Genomic DNA, 18499 nt, shown 5'->3' on the forward strand with positions numbered 1-18499 from the left:
CATTAGAGACTGTTTAGGACAGTTATAAGTTGAGAAGATGCTGAACTTAGTCTGAAAAAACAAAACAGTTCAGTCACTTCAACATGCGTCTGTATTTAAAGAATATATTTGCTAATTACATCAGTCCAAATCTTGACATTAAAAACCCAGTCAGTTAGGATGTTTTATCTGGATTTCACAGTTTTGCTGGCAGTTTTTGCAGACTTCCTAGTCAGTTTCAAACAGCAACTAGAGTAAACATTTAGTAGTATTTAGGAAAACATCTTTAGACTTTAACAATACTAAATATGTCACAGGATCTGATTTCATTATTTCTCTCTACATACTTGGATATAAACTGGATTTGTTTGCATTGTAAAGTGCATTGAGATGGCATTTATAGTAAAACTGATTCTTGTCATGCAGTAAATGGACAGCTGGTGCATGACACATATCTCAGCCTTCTTTTCTATCCTGCAAAGACATTAAATATGACTTTCAGATACTATTTGTCAGCTCTAGATGTTTCTTTAGTTTTACATTTCTTCTATTTTCATTTACTTGTCCACATTCTTTTTTATATTAGAAACAAACTCCATAATAAATTCAAAAGGACGAGACAAATTTGTCCAAAATAAACTTTTAAAGACCATCAGAAAGCTTGAAGAACAACTGATCAAGACAACTTACAAAAAATACAAAAAATAGCTCCTTAAAAGCAAAGTATAAAGAAATTGTGGTGGATTAAGACTTTTGCAGAGAGATGTATAAATATGGAACAACAGAAGTTAATAAGAAACCCAGCTTTGCAGTGAACCAGAACTGGTGATCCATCTGGACTTGTCTGCTGTATCCAAGTACAAACGGCTGCTCCTCTAACAGTGACAGGCCTACTGCTATGTCACTGTGCACTTTTACTCAGTCAAGCCCCGCTGCAATAAGAGAAGTGACAGCAGCACTCTGTGTTCAGCCTCTTCCTCTATGGTGGCTCTATCTTGTGATCCTAATCTGACCACCTCCATCTTAGAAGTGCATCAGTCTTGAAAACAGCATTTGAACAGAACTGCAAGGCAAAACAGAGAAGCTCCTCTCCTAACCTGACTAAGTGAGCTCTGCATATTCCAATTATACAACAGTTTCACATAGTGCACAGTAAAGCAAGCAGCAGTTTAATGAAAACTTTTCTTACACTGACAGTGTGCACTCCAAATTTCAGAAATTATTTCACAGTAATGAATTGACATCTTTCTTTTTCTCCCTGCATTTACCGTTTCTTCCATTTCCATAAACAGGAAGTACAATAAATCTGAACATTTTTCCAAAATAAAAGCTGCGTATCTACACATATGTTTTGCTTACGTTGTTGGTGAGGAAGCGGATTGCTATGCGGATGATGAGAACGGCCCAGAAGATATGGAGACACTGCAGAACCATAAGCAGGCCATTGAAAAAGTAGTAGCCGAAGAAAGGCGGGTAGATGGTCACTGGGTAAACCCAGGTCCAGTAAATGATCCTGAAACACACAGAGAGGATCAGGGAGGAGGAAAACAACATTCAGCTGGTTAAAATGTGTGAGAACAGTTTTAATCTTATAGTCTTTTACTTTTCAGTTTTAGTGCTACTGTTGTCTCGTTTTTATCTATCAAATACTGTTTTTGAATATAGCTAAAGTCTACATTAATCTTAGAGACGTGCTCTGTACTTATACTGAAGATCAAAAATGTGTGTAAGCGTGTGTGTGTTTGTACCAGAAGGGGAAAAAAATGAGGCGTGTGACGATAAAGACTGCAGCAAAAATGATGAAGATGTAGTTACAGGCGTTTCTCCACCCAGCATAGTTGAACATCTTAGCAGACTGTCAAAGGAAAAAGAAAGAGAATGATTCACAAACAAATGTAAACACATGAGCCGAATGATTATTGCTAATCTCTTTAAAAGCAAATAAAACTTAAATGCACGTTTTCAAACACCAGGTGGCAGTGTCAGCTTCTTTGCGTCAAATAATCCTCTGGATGGAAGTGGCTCATAAATAAAATTAGCACATATGAGATGTGGTTCCTGTCTATTATCAGGGTTCCTACAAATTTTCACATTAACATTTCTACATTTTTCTGTGTGTTTGTACAACATTATGGGCAGTTAAGTAGAAAACATTTACTAAAGTCAGGTTTTACCACTTCTTTGCTATCCTCAATCTTTAAAAAGAAAATCTCAAACTTCTAGATTGTAGTATCCATCACTATGAAATGATGCTTTATAGCAGACAGGTATTTTTTTTATTTTCATTGTTAAAATTCAAGACTTTGTTTAACCTGGAAAATGATCAAATAAATCAATGTGTTTCCAGTCAGCGCAAACCTTTTATCATGTATTGAGTAGCGATGAAACACTGGAGGTAAAATGTTGTCTGACATTCAAAAATAATCCAGTGAGGGACATTTACCTCGAGGAAGTAATCGGAGGAGTCGTGCACCAGCATGATTAGAGTTCCAGCACGGATGTAGTTCACACACCAGGAGAAGCTGATGAGGAGGATGGTCGCTACGTGATGAACTATCTGCTCTTTAAAGTCCTAAAGGGAAAGCAGGGAAATTATTCGCTCGGGTCATGAGAGAAGGAAACGTTTAAATGTGTGTTGCATGTTAAAAAGTTGTTGGGTTTAGAGCGAAATCCTGCTTAAGATTATTTCAGATTAGACCAGGGATCTGCAGCCTTTACAATACAAAGCGCTATTGAATAAAACTCGGTCAGAGTCGCAAATGTTACATGACCTTATAAAATAGGACAAATTACTATAATAATAATAATGGCGTTTGAAAACGTTATAAATCTAATTGATTCAATTTGCTGCCATTTTTAATCCACCATTTCATATCTATTTTTTTTTATCTAAAATACATGAAAGTATTAAAGTTTAGCAAAAGCCTTAATGCTATGGGATATTAGTAGTGGTGAAAAATTATGCAAACAAAAAAGCACATAGTTTCCGACGTAAAGTCAATAATAATAGATCTAAACATATATTGGTGGTGCTATTGCTGTCAGTCTGTTGTGGATATCCAATGAAAAAAAAAAAAACATAAACTGCTAAAACCTGAATTTGTGTTATATCCACATTTAACAACATGAGTTGGTTCTTTGACGTTTTTAGCCAGACTTATTAAGAGTCAACATGGAGGGTTTAAATGGCCACTGTAACGTCGGAGCCGCAGGTTTCAGAGCCCCGGTTAGACGTGTGGTGTTAGAGGAACAATCTGTGCCTCTTTTGCAAGACTTTTTTTTCCCTCTGCTCTGCACAGCTGAGCAGGCAGAGCATAGTCCAGCAAAAACACAGAAAAACACACGTGTAACAACAGTCTAATGTCCACCCACAGTCCGCAGATGTGTCACAGCTCAGATCATTCAAAGGTTATAGAGGTTTTCTCTGAACATAATGTAATAGCAGCACACAAAAAGAAAGCAAATATTACAAGTTATGCTACAAGAACCTACGACATTAATTCTAACTTTAAGTATTTGTTGGTGTCTGGACTCCACAGAAGCAGGATCTTGAGATCATCTCCAGATTTCAAATTGACAAATAGTTTGGGTCACATGTTTGTGCCACTCTTACTTTGTGGATCCGGTGTTGAAATGTTTGGGAAACCCTGTGCAAGTAGACAGTTTCTTGCAATGTCTTTCATTTGTTCTCAGAAGAGAAAACTGCTGCTGAAATATATTCACTTACTTTACGTTTGACGTCAGAAGCCACGCTGAAGAGCAGAGAGCCGTAGAACCCCAGCTCGATCATGTAGTACCAATACTGAGATGGCAGCAGAGTCTGAACAAGAGAGATGTCTTTAATACATAAAATCCATGGGCTAATGTCATAAATTCAGACTGTAAGAATTAGATTATAGATAAGAAATGCATTAGCCATTTTTTCCCCTGACTGATAAATGAAGAAGTGTGCTTTCAGGTCCCTTAACAGAGGCAGAAATTTCATCTGAAATTAAATGTAATAATAGAAAATTATCCCAATGATGAATCAAAAAATGTGCTCTACAGTTATGTGTATTTTTAAATGCATTAATAGTGAATGAAAGTACATGAAAGTAGGACGAAATATCTTCAGGACGATCTAACAAACGTTTCCTCATTATTGCAAGCAGCTCCTGGAAAGTTATTAGATTAAAGACGCATTTACTGTTTAACATGGTAACAGGATGGTTTGGATTGTTTTATTCCCTTAATAAATCAAATCATCAACTGAAAAGAGTTTCTTTATTTTTTCAGGTTATTTTGGTGTGACATTGACATTTGTTTAATGATCCAAAACATATAAGTGTCACAAAAAAAACAACAGCAAAAAACTGCAGAAGAAATCTGTAAGGAGCAAATTATTTCCAACATAATCTCAATATTTATATTTATTCCCAATTTCTGACTATAATCCATCGCTACACAACCATTTAATGCCTATTTTGTATTTATGCTGGATAATTTGAGTCAGTAATCTGATGCATTTGCTATTCTCATCCCTCCCAGAGACGTACCAGCACAGGAAAGCCTTGCCACATCTCCTTCGTGTCATACAGCCAAGGTTTCTGGAAGGAGAAACGGGACGGGATAATGAGACAGCAGGAATCAGCAGGTGTATTTATATCCACTGACTCAGCACCGGGATGAGTCAGGGCTTCATCTCTGCAAAGAGGCAAAGTTATCAAAGCAAAAAGAGCAGGCAGCTGCAGAAATATACAAGTTACAGCAACGGAAGCACATGATGGATGAGACTTTGTGTGGGTTTACATGAAGAGAAGAGGCAGTACTCACATCGATGAGGGCGGCCAGGCCAGCAATGAAAGCAAGAAGGTAAAAGGTAAATCTCCAACTGCAAGAGAACAAACACACACACACTTTCTCTTCAGTCAGTCGGGGAAAAGATGTTTAATAACTCATCTACCAGGAAACGCATAATTAAGGTGTTTTCACACCAAAACTGCAACTTTTGTCACATTCTCAGCTGGTGCGGTTGGTTTTTTTCCCAAACCAAACCGTTTGAAAAACCTGTTCACCCACACGCCTGTGGGGGGCGCTGCACAAAGAACCACTGAAGAAGACAACACAAAAACCTCAAACCAAGACATGAGGGCAACATCCTTCTTTGCAAAAATGTAAAACAAAAATAAAGTGGCATCAGATTTTAGTCGTAGGATTTAACTTTTGTTTAATAGAAAAAAACAAAAACACGAGTCATTTCTCCTGCTGGAGCAAGCTAGCGTTTGTTTTGACTGTATTTACCCAGAATGCCCTGCGCTGTAGTTTGAGTCCTGCTTTTGAAGCGGCCTCCAGTCTGGTTGCATCCACATATGCTTTCAAAACCTCGACAGAGTTCACTTTCTCCGAGCCAAAACCTGTTTGCATCAGCGTTTGATTGCGCACTCACCCCTTCCCAAACAAATCAGACTAAGTAGACAAACGAACTGGGGTTTGATTAAAACAGACTAAACAGGGCTGTGTGAATTCATCCTTAGATTCCGCACATGGGAAAAATCTGATGAAATACATCATTAATGTTCAACAACGACACGCAAACAAACAAAGCTGGACAAATGTTGATCAAACGGCAGAAATACCAGACAAAAGAGGGAGCTGTTAATATCCTGCTTCAGAGATGGAGCGAGGTCACAGCTCCCTTTGCTCAATCACACAGGTGTGGCGAGAAGGCTTCAGACAGAAAGCTGGAGCAGCGAGAGAGCAGCAGAAGCTCAGTGAGAAAAGGACAGTGAGAGCGAGGGGACACATCAGCCAAGGGGAAGCAGGAAAGACAGAAACCCTGTTGTCCGCACGCACACAATGGGTTGATTGAAAAGAAATAATGTCCTTATGTTGCAACCAACACAGTGAAAGACTCACCATAACCAGGCAGGGACAAACATCCAGTCACGTGCACCCGCCTGCACAAAACCAGACGAATCGTCCGCAGCTCGGATATAACTCACATGCAAACACAAATACAGCTAAAGCGATGACAGAGTCCCTGACACAGCTGAGGCCGTGTAGTAAATATGTTTATAGCTGGAAATGCTTGTGGGGAACCGGGCCAGAAGGGCAGACTGGCACGGTTCTGAGTGCAAGTTAAAAATAGAGGATTCACTTCGAAACCCAGAAATTTGTTTGTACATGCAGCGGGTCTGGTTAAGGTCAACGGTTGTTTTAACCTGGTTCGTGTCACACAGCTGGGCTCCAAACTTTACCCACTGTTATTAAAATGTCAGGTCACAGCAACTCTGATCAATCACCTCTGAGTTTCCTCCACCTTTAAGAGTACATATAGTAAGAGCAATTAGAATATGGAACAGATAAAAAGCTCAATAACCTGGCAAATACTTTGTTCTAGCACTTTGTGATTTAAAAACAGGATTCAGTTTTCTCTGCCAGGAGATTATCAGCCAATTACGTCATGATTTAGTTATATTTGACAACTCTGGCTTATAAAAGGACATTTATATTTAGTTCTGTTATTTGTTTTTGTGCCACATAAAAAAGTGGCATCATTAAATTAAAAAAAAGTGAATTCTTACAACTCTTATTTTGACAGATTTTTGCTCCGACTCCTGCTAACTACAGCTTAGCTAGAGAATAAAAATAAGGACTTTATTCCCTCAACAATTGACCGCACTAGTGAATTTAATACGCTGAATGCTGGATATGAATCTAAAGTTGCTTCAATAAAGTGTTAGTTTGAGGTTGAACACACCTCCGCAGCCAGGTTACGCACCTGAATCGCATGGGAGATATGTCACATTAGATGTGAAAAAAGGTTTTGGAAGTTTTTATCCAATGCTTACTTTTTATCAGCCCTACATCCGAACAGACTCTTAAGAACAACGATGTATCTAGAAAAGAGCACGCTCGTGTTTTTACCTGGCTTCTCGGAACTTCTTGAGCAAACTCGGTCGGTCCTGGTTCCTCCTCCGTCTGAACCACCGCTGCACTTGTCTTTCTGAATAACCCGTCTGTTTGCAAAGGCTTGCTATTGAAGACTGAACCAACAAAAGGAGGTTTGATTTTTGGTATTTTCCGGTACTTCACATCCTACAGCGCGCTCAGTGTCACGAGAGTTACCTGTGTTGGGTTTTTGGTCACTCTACAGTAATAGGACTCGAGGGAGGGGATGTGAGGCGCTTTGAGCCGAACCGTCTCTTTCACGCCGAGTAGAGAGGCCAGAGGTGTCGCCACTGTCCTGGGATTAAACAAGGGATTAAAAAGGAAGGACATTTTTTAGAAGAAATAGGTGAAATGAATGGAAATCAATGTAAAATCTAACCCTAACCCACAGATGATAAATGAAAGTATTATACAGGATGTGTACTGATGGTACAGGATGTTTACACAATATTTCTGGAAGCTAATTAATTACATTCAATAAATATCTGGCAACATAACAAAAGACGGAAGCAGAAAAGATTATTTTCCACATCTGACAGATAAAAGTTAATGCTTTATATAACAGACAATGAGGATTTTTACCCTTTTCTAAGTAACCGGATGAACATTTCAGCAATAAAATGCTCAAGCTAGGAGCCTAAAAATCAAAAATCAAAAATATTCAGAATGGCATTTCCAAAGAAGAATTATAAAAGAAAACTGTTTCCTTTGAAACACGTTTTTATTTTAATGTTAAATGTCCTCAGAGGTCAATGACGATGTGTTTTCCCTCAAATATGTACATACTTCTCAAAACAGATAATTTTTATTATGTAAATAGAAAAGTTATAAATAGAACCTGAAACCACATGAAAAAGGAGGTCTAAGAAAGGACTAAGAAAAGTCTGACTGGATCCAACTTTTAAACAATAAAATCCTATTTTTCAGACTATGCAGGAATCTAGAACGGCATAAAAAGAATAACTAGCTAATGAAAGTAAATGTTGTTTTTGATTGTCTGCATTTTATTCTAAATAGGTTTTAATTCATGTTATTTCTGAAACATTGGGATCCACGTAGAGGCATCTGGAGAAAACAATCTAGTAGTTGGGAACTAGGGGATGTCTGACAAAAAAGTATGTTTTATAATTAAATTAAAAACATTGCAAATTTATGAGCAACTGTGAGCAGCAGCTTTATAGGTTCATGCAAATGTTACAACTGTCTCCTTTGCTGTTTCTCTTATCACGTTTCCCAACGTTAGAGAAGGTGAGAGGGAAGGTAACAAAAGATAAATATAATGAAAGTAATAATTAATAGTGACTTGACAAACATAAGCAAGTGAAATATATGACTGCGAAGGGATATAAATACTGTTTTAAGTTGGAGATAAAAGAAGAGATAGCCGACCAAGAAAGTCACGGACAAAGCAAGGAGAAGGTAGAAAAGGTAAAAGAACAACAAAAGAGGAAGACAGGGATAAATGTGTGAACACGGAGAAAGTAAATGTTTAAATTAAACACAGCTGAGGGTCACAGGTAGGCCAGAGGACAGAGTGAAAGATGGACTGACCTTTCAAAGATTTGCCGGATAATGAGGAATACCAGCGCAATGGGAAGCGCCACCCATAAATCACGGCCCTTCGCGTAAACTCGTCCATCCCGATCCTCCAGGTCAGCCCAGCCCAGACCCTCCGGAAACCACAGCCGCTCCTGCCAGAACCACTCGCTCAGCTCCACCAGCATCCTGAAGCACCAGGACTCTGCACCACCCTTATGGCTTTATCAGCCTGCAAATATAAGTCAATTAAGCTTAGAGACATGCGGTAAAGGACAAGTGAAATCTTCATTATGAGACAAATGGGGAAAATACAGTGGTTTAACTTTGGTTTTATTTGATGCTCACTGGGAGCATGTACATATTTCCTAATGCATATAACGGAGCACAGAGACATATGAAGATCCACCTCAGGGATGAGCGAATGCTTTTCCTTCACACCTCCACGATGAACTCGTGAATAGAGTCATCTGCGATCGCTGCTTCTTTCTCTGACGTAATGATGAATATTTCGGCTGCTATGTTCAGGGAGTGGCAAGAGAGTAAAGGGCTGGCTGCAAAGTGAGACGGTACATCTGTGGGATGTGAGTCATAACTCATCTATAAGAGCAGAGCGAGTGGGGCCACCGTTACGCACGCCATCAGCGGAGTCCCCTTACAGAGCTACAGCAACTCCCACTCCTGCAGCTGCAAATGCCAAAGCCGTGTAACCGCCTGGCTTCCACTCCCATTCCCACCCTGCTGCTGCTGCCGCCGCTGCTGCCAGTAACTGAGGAGGATTCCCCCTTTGGCTCAGAGAAAGGCAGAAACATTTCTACTGCTCTTATTTTCATAACACGCCCAATAACACACATAATGTTATTGATAGGGCAGGAGCGTCAAACTAGTTTTCTTTTAGGCGCCATGTCAAGATCATGAATGTTCTCAAAGGGCCGCTTGTGCCAGGACGTGTTGATAAAACCCATCAACAAACTGTTAAAATATTAATAAAGAGCTGTCTCTGCCGTCGATAAGTACCTATTAAAATGAAGTAATGTTTTCACAATCATCGGTCTCTCCAGGATTTCAATATTGTTTTTATTTTTTGCAGTGGAAATAGCTGATTTTGTGGATTTAATTTAGTAATTTAAAAATAAATTTTGCGCATTTACCATCTTTTTTTGGAAGATGGTAAATGTGGCTTTTTGTTGCTCTCCACTTTAAACACAGACTATAAGTTGATATCAAGTAAGGCTGAGGCAGCAGTGTAGCTGAAGTAAGAAAGTTAGCAGCCGCATAACTCCAATATTTCCAACCCTTTTTGAAGGAAAATTTGCAATAAACTCACAATTATGCAAAATATATAAACCGCTTTGATATAATTGATAAAATAATATTTAAGCACACAACTGTTATCTTCATGGTTCTATTTATGTGTCAGCTTGGAGTCCGGAGGGCCATATAGAAACTATAGCGGGCCAGATATGGCCCCCGGTCCTTCAGTTTGAAGCATTTAAAATAGTGAATAAAAATGCATTAATGGATAGCAGGAAAGAAACTTTGACTATGTAAAGACACAAAAGACACAAAACACAGGAATGCAATATCAACATATATGAATGTTTTCGCATTTTAGCTAAATGATGTAATGATAATAATAAAGCTGATTCTTCTGATCTGGCTACTGCTGTAAAAGGTGCTATGGATGAGTGAGTGTGTTATTTTCCACATACAGTCATGTCAGTCGTCACAATCCCTCTATCCTGTTGCAAAAACCTTGGGCTGCCCTATTTTTCCTTTTGGAGAAAGGGGAGGATGACATATTTTTTCCCTATAATTTTTCCAGTTCTTCCACTTCAGAGATTCAACATCTGACTTTTGGTGGTCATGCATAATGCATTTGAGTGCAAAGATAGCCGCAGAAAAAGGTTCCTCGCAGTCAAACCTCAATAAGACAAGTAAAAATCAGCTGTCCAAAGGGTGTTTGATGTGTGGAAATGATAGCGACAAAATACTCCAAACTCCTGCAAAGTGTGTTGGATACAATTAAATGTAACAAGCTGGACAAACACGCCACAAAGTGAGCATGAAAAATTGACAAATACACAATGAAGCCAAGAAAAATGTTTAAAAAGTCACACTGTCCGGAAGCATTGCAACATTTTAGCATTTTGCAAACTCCAGGAGAATATTTTTAGGGTCGCTTGTTTAGGTCATCCATTGAATTCAGCATGTTTAAGCAGTTCTTCCCCCACAGCTTCCCAAAATCCTCCTGCCATTGGTCTAACAGATCACATGACCAGACTCTGACCATTTCAAAGGTCCAATAAAAGTAAAGAATGCCTCCAGCGGGTGGGAGGGAGCAAGGCGGTTCTCCCTCTCTCTCTCTATGTCAGACAGACTTTCTCTTCCACACTATACACTGCAAGCGTCCGATGACTGTAAACAGTGATTTCACATCAAGCTGGCTGAATGTCATTCCAGATATTCCTGAATCCTGGGGTTTATACACCTATAATGCTTACTCTGATAAAAAGCATCAAACAGAAGTTAGGAGAACCTAAACAAATCCAAGAAGAACGTGGCACAAAGTCCAGGAATATTTAGAGAATGTAAACACGCTGGCACCAAACAGAGGAATCACTCCACTCCGTCCCCATTTGCTCCCCTGGTTCATAAAATCATCCGGTGCTTTACAGTCCAATGAGTATTGGAAGGCAGGAAGCTGAGCAAGTCAGGGGAACCATAAGTCATAAGACTAACAATGTGCTCTGACTGTGACTCACTACTACCAGACCATCTGTGTTGTACAACCACATTTAGGATGCTCACTTTGGAGGCTGAATCATTCAAACCACAGCATTTAGCAACCATCAGAGGAATACAGATTCATGAGAGAGACCAACACCATCTGGGTTACGAGTCCAAGAACAGAACAACACAGGAACTGGGAGACTGATGCAAGAAAAGCTTCAAGAGAGCACAATAAAAACATAAACCTACAAATTGCCAATAACTAAACAGATTACAGCAGAGATGTCCAGTGTCATTCAGATGAATGCCATGTCCTGGGTTTATGCCCAGCATTAGCCCTCTTCCTTCCCCTCCCATCCCTGGTACTGGATTCAGGAAGTGGTTCAAATACTCTACAGAGAAACGGGACACTCCTTCAAGAAGCACGATCAGTTCTCACTATTACATAACCACATGTGACTTAATATACCAATATGTGTTGTGAAATCACTTGCCAAGCAGGCACTTACCAAGCAGGCACAACACGCTATTGTTACGCCTGTAATGGAAGAACAAAAATTTACAGCCAGATGTAAGGCTTACTGTATTTCCGTTTCCAGTAATGTATTGACAATATGCTGACAAAAAAAAAAAAAAAATACTATGTGTTTCGAAGATGTTCTAAAATAGCAGACTTTTAATAATCTCCAAATATACATAAGTATAATCAGTCTGAATGAGAGTTGTTATAAATGTGAATGAAATTATACTTTGTAGACAGGTTCAGTCTTTAATTTTGACATTTTAAGCCAATATTATGTTATTCCAGTGTTTCATGATAAATAACTATTTGTTAAAGAACAGTGTGAGGACGGGGACGTTTGTGAATCCGGGTAGAGGGTTGCAGACCTTACACCTGCAGCTGAAGAGAGAAGAGCTGGGCAAATTCGAGAGGAAGGGCTATTGTGTGATTTGGTGGGGGTAGTCGCTTTATAAAAGCTGTTGTTGAGGCAACACCTCTGATCACTTCGGGCTTTTTGCTGTCAGAAAATATCCCAAAGATATGTGTTTGTATTCAATAAATGTGATTGATTTTTATTTTGACTCTTTTTGTGCTGGTTTGATCCTTCACATCAAGGATCTTTATTGGGTCATAGGTATGTCAAAACTTTAAATATTTAGCGCACTGATGTTTCACTGAGATAACATGTCGGAATACATCTATAAATTACAATGCATGTCCCGTTTTTGTTCTTGAAATAATATATTTTAAAAAGATGAATACTACGTCTTCTCTTGCTTGTAAAGACAAAAAAGAAAAAAAAACATTGGCATACATTAAACTAAGCATTCTAATACTTTCTAAGTAAAACCAACCCAGAGCTTTATGTACAGCTGTATTGGTAACAATATGCTGTATGATAGACCATTACAGTCTACGTTTCTAATCAGACGTTAAGAAGTTGCCAGCGAGAGCTAACCGATGTTTAATAAAGGTGTTGAAATATTAAAGACTCAAAGTCCGCTCAGTCTCAGACCGCTCAGCCTGACCAGCCAGAACCACTCAGATAAGTCTGTAACACAAAAGCTATTTTGCAAACTGATGCACTTGTACAAAAACATCAAACAGCAACGGAGATAACAGCTTCTCTGCTAGGTGATATTAAATCCTTAATGATCTACCATCACCATGTTGCTCACACGCAGGTCGACATAAATCCGGTTTCATTTCCTGTTATATTTTCCCTGGCATTGTACTGAACTCCTGCTGCTCTCCTGTGTTTAAAGCTGATTTAAAACGCCACTACATATACACAGTGTACATAATGAGAGTGGTTAATGAAAAATACAATGTCTTTTAAATAAATTAGATTGAACAGGAGGAATACAGTTTGATTAGAACTGTTCAGGTGCAAACAGATGCTACTGCAATAAACTGAACTTAATGAAATGAGATGTAAAAAAAAAACAAAAAACAAATAAATAAAAGCTGCATAGAAACTTATCAGTTGCTTCATAAATGGGAACCATAAATAACAGCACAGGTCGTTAACTTGCAATGGATCATTTTTATAGCCCATGAGATTGTGATTAGTTTGTTTCTAAAGCATGTAGTGATACAGTAATTAGTGTCGGTGCAGTCTGAAATTGAGATTTTAGTTTAACGATTGCAGTATCAAGGTACAAACTGTCGTTTCAAAGCTTTTAAAATGCGAATATTTAGTATTTCTGTGCAGCAAAATGCATTTGTGTAACAGGGGGAGGGAGAAGAGGAGAGGGCAGCCGGCCATGCTCTCTGCTGCACATGGTCCGTTAGCCCTAACTCAGGTCATGCTTTAAGCATTTTCCAGCAAGGATAAATGATCAACACGCATCCCGCCCACATTTTAGGAATTCTTTGGGAAAGTAACTCAAAAGACATGGAGATTATTTCTCTTACAAAAAAAAAAAAAAAAACATTCAACAGATAATCTCAGTGTGTAAGTGGCAGTCTGTGTTTCATCATCCCAAAGCAGTCGGTTTATTGAATTGTTTCATGACCGTTAGCCTCTCTGCTGTGCTGTGGGTAAACATCACAAAAAAAGTCAGGTTTTAGTGACACTGATCTGTGGCTCTCATGAATTATTGATGCTGCAGGTCAGTCAGTCAGCATGCGGCTGTGAGTGGGTCTGTTTAGGAGGCACTGTCATGCTGAAATGATTTACCTCAGTGGATGCAAGGCCATGGTTACATTTACCTTTTGGTGACTAGTTTTACTCATTCAGCGGAGACCGAATTCCACTATGTTCTACTGAAGCTCCGATTACTCACTGAAAGCAGTCAAAAAGGAAGACGTAATCACAGACAGATCAACGTTCAAGTTGCTTTTTTCGATCTCAGGTTAAAGTAGTTAACTGAGGTGTGGCAAACTCATTTTCATTTTGGGCCATATCAAAGATCTGAATTTTCTTAAAGGACCAGAATGTATTGATAAAACCCATTAAACTGTTAAAATATCAAGAAATGGCTGTTTGTTTCAGTATTCAATAAGCGTTTCTTAAAATTACATCGTATTGAACGTGTTTTTACACTGATCAGCACATCCAGGATTTCGTTAAGTTTTTGTGTGTTTTTTTTCTTTTTGCGATCAAAATCACAGATTTTCTGGCGCTAATTTAGAAATATTTGTAAGGAATTTTTATGATATTTGCGCTAATGTATGGTGTTAAAAGTCACTTTTTATCAATCGCCGCATCAATCACGGACTATAACTGTACTTCAGGTAAGGCTGAGGCCAATTTGACCAATTTTAAGAAAAGAATTGCAGTAAAAGTCTGAAAAAAATGTGGATATCTGTTGATTTTGTGTGAATTTTGCAAACTAACTGATGTAAATTGGAGTCTAAAAGGCCACCTAAAAAGCTAAGGCGGGCCAGATGTGGCTCCCGGGCCTTGAGTTTGACACACGTGATTTAACTCGACTGACTGCTCTTGACTTCAATGCAGAATTTCAGTCAGAATTAATGATTTACAAACACACTGTCACATATTAGGACTAAGCAAATTAGGTTCCATGGATGAATCACCAACTGCTGAGGCTCATTTAAGGAAACTTAGACTTTTTTTTAGACTACTGCTGTTTTCCAGGTATGCCACTCCCATTCTGGTATAACAAATGAACGAGTTATACAATTATTCTTATTCATGTATCAAAGCACTTGTCCCTCACCTTTATATGAAACAAACAAAACAAAGTGGGTCGGAGAAAAATGCCTTTTCAAACCAAAAAGGTAATATGTTGGTCCATCACCTATTTATGTAATAAAACATAAACAGGCGTTTTAGGAGTGGTAAAATGCAACACAAGTTTCGATTATAAGATCTGAAGAAGCTGCTTAAAGGTATTCTCAGAGAATCATTCACAATAATAATAATGCCTTTGTCTGCGTTGTAGAACAGAAATGCAGGTGAGCCTTCATTCCTGCTGCAACAAGGCAGCAGCACAACACCTCCATGTGCATTTATACGTACCACAACTACCATTGTGTTTTATGGTACTATAGTCTTGGTGTGCTGTTGTGATTTTAGGTGCTACCTGCACACACAAGTTTCTCTTGTAGGGATTAAGAAAGTATTTATGAATCTATTTTATTAGTGCTGAAAAATGTCCGATTGAAAAATTATTGTTGAGTGTTGGGTTGCTTTCAACCCACATTTTCTTCAGTCATACCTTAATTTTCTCATTGCAATGCTCCAGCAACTTTTGCTTTGGCTTTGATTCCCATTTGGGCTTCTTGGCTCCATTGAAAAGCGATGGATTAGTAGTCCTAATCAAACCAGTAAGGGTTGGGCTACTTCCTGCTTCCACTGCGAGATAAGAACTGAGATAGCGTTGCTATATGAAAGGGCAAATGGGAGAACTGACCGTCACCTCCAGAAAATAAAACAAAGGTGGGTAATAAAGCAAGAATGTTCACAGCAGGATTTAACAAAATGGAATGTTTCCTAGCAGACCAAAAACCACCTCCTGCTAATGTGTATTTGGGTCAGTTACATCACAGGAGGCACAAGAATTGAGCAGGTCAGCCAGCATTGTTGGACAACATAGCCGGCAAGCTACATTTACAGATTTCCACTGATTATGAAGCGCTGGACGAACATTTTATTATTAAGCCCTTTAGGCTCCAAAGTCTTGACTGATGCTGCTGTGGATGGAGAAGCTAACCCAGATAAAGAGAACGATCGCTTTAGGAACTTTAACTGACGCATATCTACTTATATTCCAACTTGAATTTTTCCATCTCGTTGGATGACATGCATATTGTAAAAATGCTGTATCCTGCGTACATCTATGTTGTTTATAACTGTGGAAAAATGTTCATATTTTACAATAACAATAAACTTTGATGCCTGCAAACACCCCAAACTGACAATATTAGTTGAAATTGTTGTTTTTGATTATTTAATTTAAATATTATTTCTACTCTTCAAATGTACTTATAATCACTGTGAAAATATGCTTAGGTTATATTAATATTTGCCATTTAGCACTACAATTACACTGCAATAATTGGTGTATTGACTATATGTTAATGGGGAAAGTTTTACTTTTACAGCAGAATAATCTATACTAAGAATTGCAAGTACAAACTATTAATTAAACCAGTGGCACACAATGCTGTAAATTATCTATTTATTAATATGTTTATTTTGTGTTTATATGCATAAAATGAAGTCAAATACATAATCTGCTTATATTGCAAACAGTAGTTAGCAAAACTACAAGCTATTCGGCTAGAGGTGGTTTACTCTCATGTGATGTCATTCTCACATTAGAGCTCTGACTTAAGACACCAACTAATTAGCATTAGTTAAGGCCATACAGTGATAATCTCACATCAGGCCAACCCTACTGAAGGATGGAAATGGTTTAAAAAACAATGCAAGTACAAAAAAGATCTGATTAGTGATTAGCCGCCTTATGTGATGTCATCAAAGCCATGCAAGCTTGTTTTTTCCAAAGGGAATCAAGATCTTATTTTATTTCAATGCAAAGCACTGAAAGAAAAAAACAAAAACAAAAAACAGCTGGAACGAAACATTTTGTTACATGTGACAAACTTTATATCAACAGTGGACTTTGTTGCTTTTTCAGAAAAGTGTGGGCAGCAGCTTTACGGTGGCTACTTTTTTTGGGGGGGGAGTTCACAATTGTGGCACTGGAGAACATGTCCCAGTCAAAGTCCATTTAACCATTATATGTGATATAAAAACTAATACATGTAAAAGTCAACAACAGTATAAGCTCTTTTACTAAATTCCACCTATGTGTGTGTTAGCTGAGATAATCTCGTCTGGTTGGCAAACTTTGTTAGCATAGATCAAACACTGAGCCACGCGCCATCATTTCCTTACATTAAACGGCAACGCTTAGAAACTTTACGGCTCCTTTCCAAACACATTCACACATTAATTCCCATGTCTTTTCTCATTATAGTAAGTGAAACAAAACTGCTTTGCTATGTCGCATTAACGGATTCCTTCATGAATGCGTAATGACGTCTAAGCAGAAACAGGATGCAGAACGTAGTCTGCCGCAGCGCACACATTAACGAACAGCTAACCGCTTTGCCGACGTGAAAATGAAACGGTACTTACTTTGGCGTTTTGTTTATTGGAGAACAGAGAAATTCGGTAATTTTCGGGGAAATAAATGTAGTTTCTTTCCTCTCCTCCTCCGTAGTCCGGGTTCTGGAGATCCGGCTGTAAACCTAACGGTTCTTAACGGTGTGTGTCCAGCCGGCTGGTTGAGCTCAGAAAGGTGCAACCGCTCAAGATCCGGGCAGGTCTTTTCATGTTTTCATGGAGTATAAAAGTCAGGGTTGTTTTTTTTCTCTCTCTCTCTCTCTCTCTCTCTGCGGACTGGGGAAAAACTAGAAACCTGCTTTCATAGTGGGAGATACGCGAGGAGCTCCGATGAGAGTGGTCGGATTTTCTTCCAGCAAACGTCCAGGCTGTTCTGTCCCTCGTCGTGTCCCTGCTAATTTCATCCCCCCCCCCCTCCCTCTCTCGTGTGCGGTGTCTGCGTGGGCGTATTATCCGGACAGATGTGCGGGTCGGGCCTGCTGGAGAGAGAAGTGACTGGGATCCGGGCAAACAGAAGGAGGAGTGAGAAGGGGATAACGGGGAGGGAGGGACGCAAATGACGTCCGAGCACGAGGGAACACTTGGCTGACATGTTCGCGTTTTGTTTCCACACCGAGGAAAGTTTTACCTCACTTCTCTGCACCAGTTACTCACTGGTTCCAAGCCATGGTCATTTTACTGTATTTCGGGGTTTTTGTCACTACTTTATAAATTATTTCCTAACTAAACAATGTACTATTAAACCGTATGACTTTTATAAATGAACTGAAGAGATGTCTTTTTACTTTAATAGCTTGTTTCCCAGATATTTTAAATAAGATTCATTCTTGAGTCGACTTTTAAATTAGCTTTCATTAGGAGTTAAATATAGATCCTAAATTAGCTTATTTGATTATAAAATAATTAAAAACATGCCATTCTTTTTTGCTTTTCATAAGTAGCATAACGTGAAATGTTTTTGCAATTTCTAGGTGAAGAACTTTACTTATTGCCATGGTTTGAACAAATCAATACAATGAAATTTGTTGGCAGAAGTGTCAGACAACACTCTTCCTTGAGCAAAATTGCTCAAAGAATGAACATTTACAGTTAAATAAGCAGACGTAGTTAAAAAGCTAAATTATTATATATTAAAGGTCAATGAATTTGTATTAATTCATTATAGTTTCCTTTAATAATTCCATAGGACCTTTGGTTTTGTTTATGCCGTACCCATC

General features: G+C 38.6%; 1 protein-coding gene and 1 long non-coding RNA gene across 3 annotated transcripts; one reads left to right on the forward strand and one right to left on the reverse strand.

Annotated features, from left to right (window-relative positions):
- Positions 1 to 1302: 1302 nt before the first annotated feature.
- Positions 1303 to 17384, reverse strand: LOC106955455 (ceramide synthase 2-like). Of its 2 annotated transcripts, XM_015045656.1 has the most exons (11): positions 17295 to 17384; positions 13895 to 13967; positions 8461 to 8677; positions 7087 to 7204; positions 6886 to 7004; positions 4792 to 4849; positions 4515 to 4565; positions 3707 to 3799; positions 2423 to 2551; positions 1728 to 1834; positions 1303 to 1492 (listed from the first exon to the last, which is right to left on the reverse strand). In XM_015045656.1, exons 3-11 carry the CDS (start codon positions 8631 to 8633, stop codon positions 1318 to 1320), a joined length of 1023 nt encoding a protein of 340 aa, XP_014901142.1. In that variant the 5' UTR covers positions 8634 to 8677; positions 13895 to 13967; positions 17295 to 17384; the 3' UTR covers positions 1303 to 1317. The 2 variants fall into 2 exon arrangements, with proteins under 2 accessions (XP_014901142.1, XP_014901140.1); XM_015045654.1 differs by lacking the exon at positions 13895 to 13967.
- Positions 16328 to 17774, forward strand: LOC106955456 (uncharacterized). Its single transcript, XR_001426578.1, has 2 exons — positions 16328 to 17286; positions 17380 to 17774. It is a non-coding gene; the product is annotated as an uncharacterized LOC106955456 (long non-coding RNA).
- The last annotated feature ends 725 nt before the right edge of the window (positions 17775 to 18499 follow it).

Source organism: Poecilia latipinna, unplaced genomic scaffold (assembly GCF_001443285.1).
Source record: "Poecilia latipinna isolate Pla-1442-1.1 unplaced genomic scaffold, P_latipinna-1.0 Scaffold737, whole genome shotgun sequence".
Taxonomy (NCBI): Eukaryota; Metazoa; Chordata; class Actinopteri; order Cyprinodontiformes; family Poeciliidae; genus Poecilia; species Poecilia latipinna.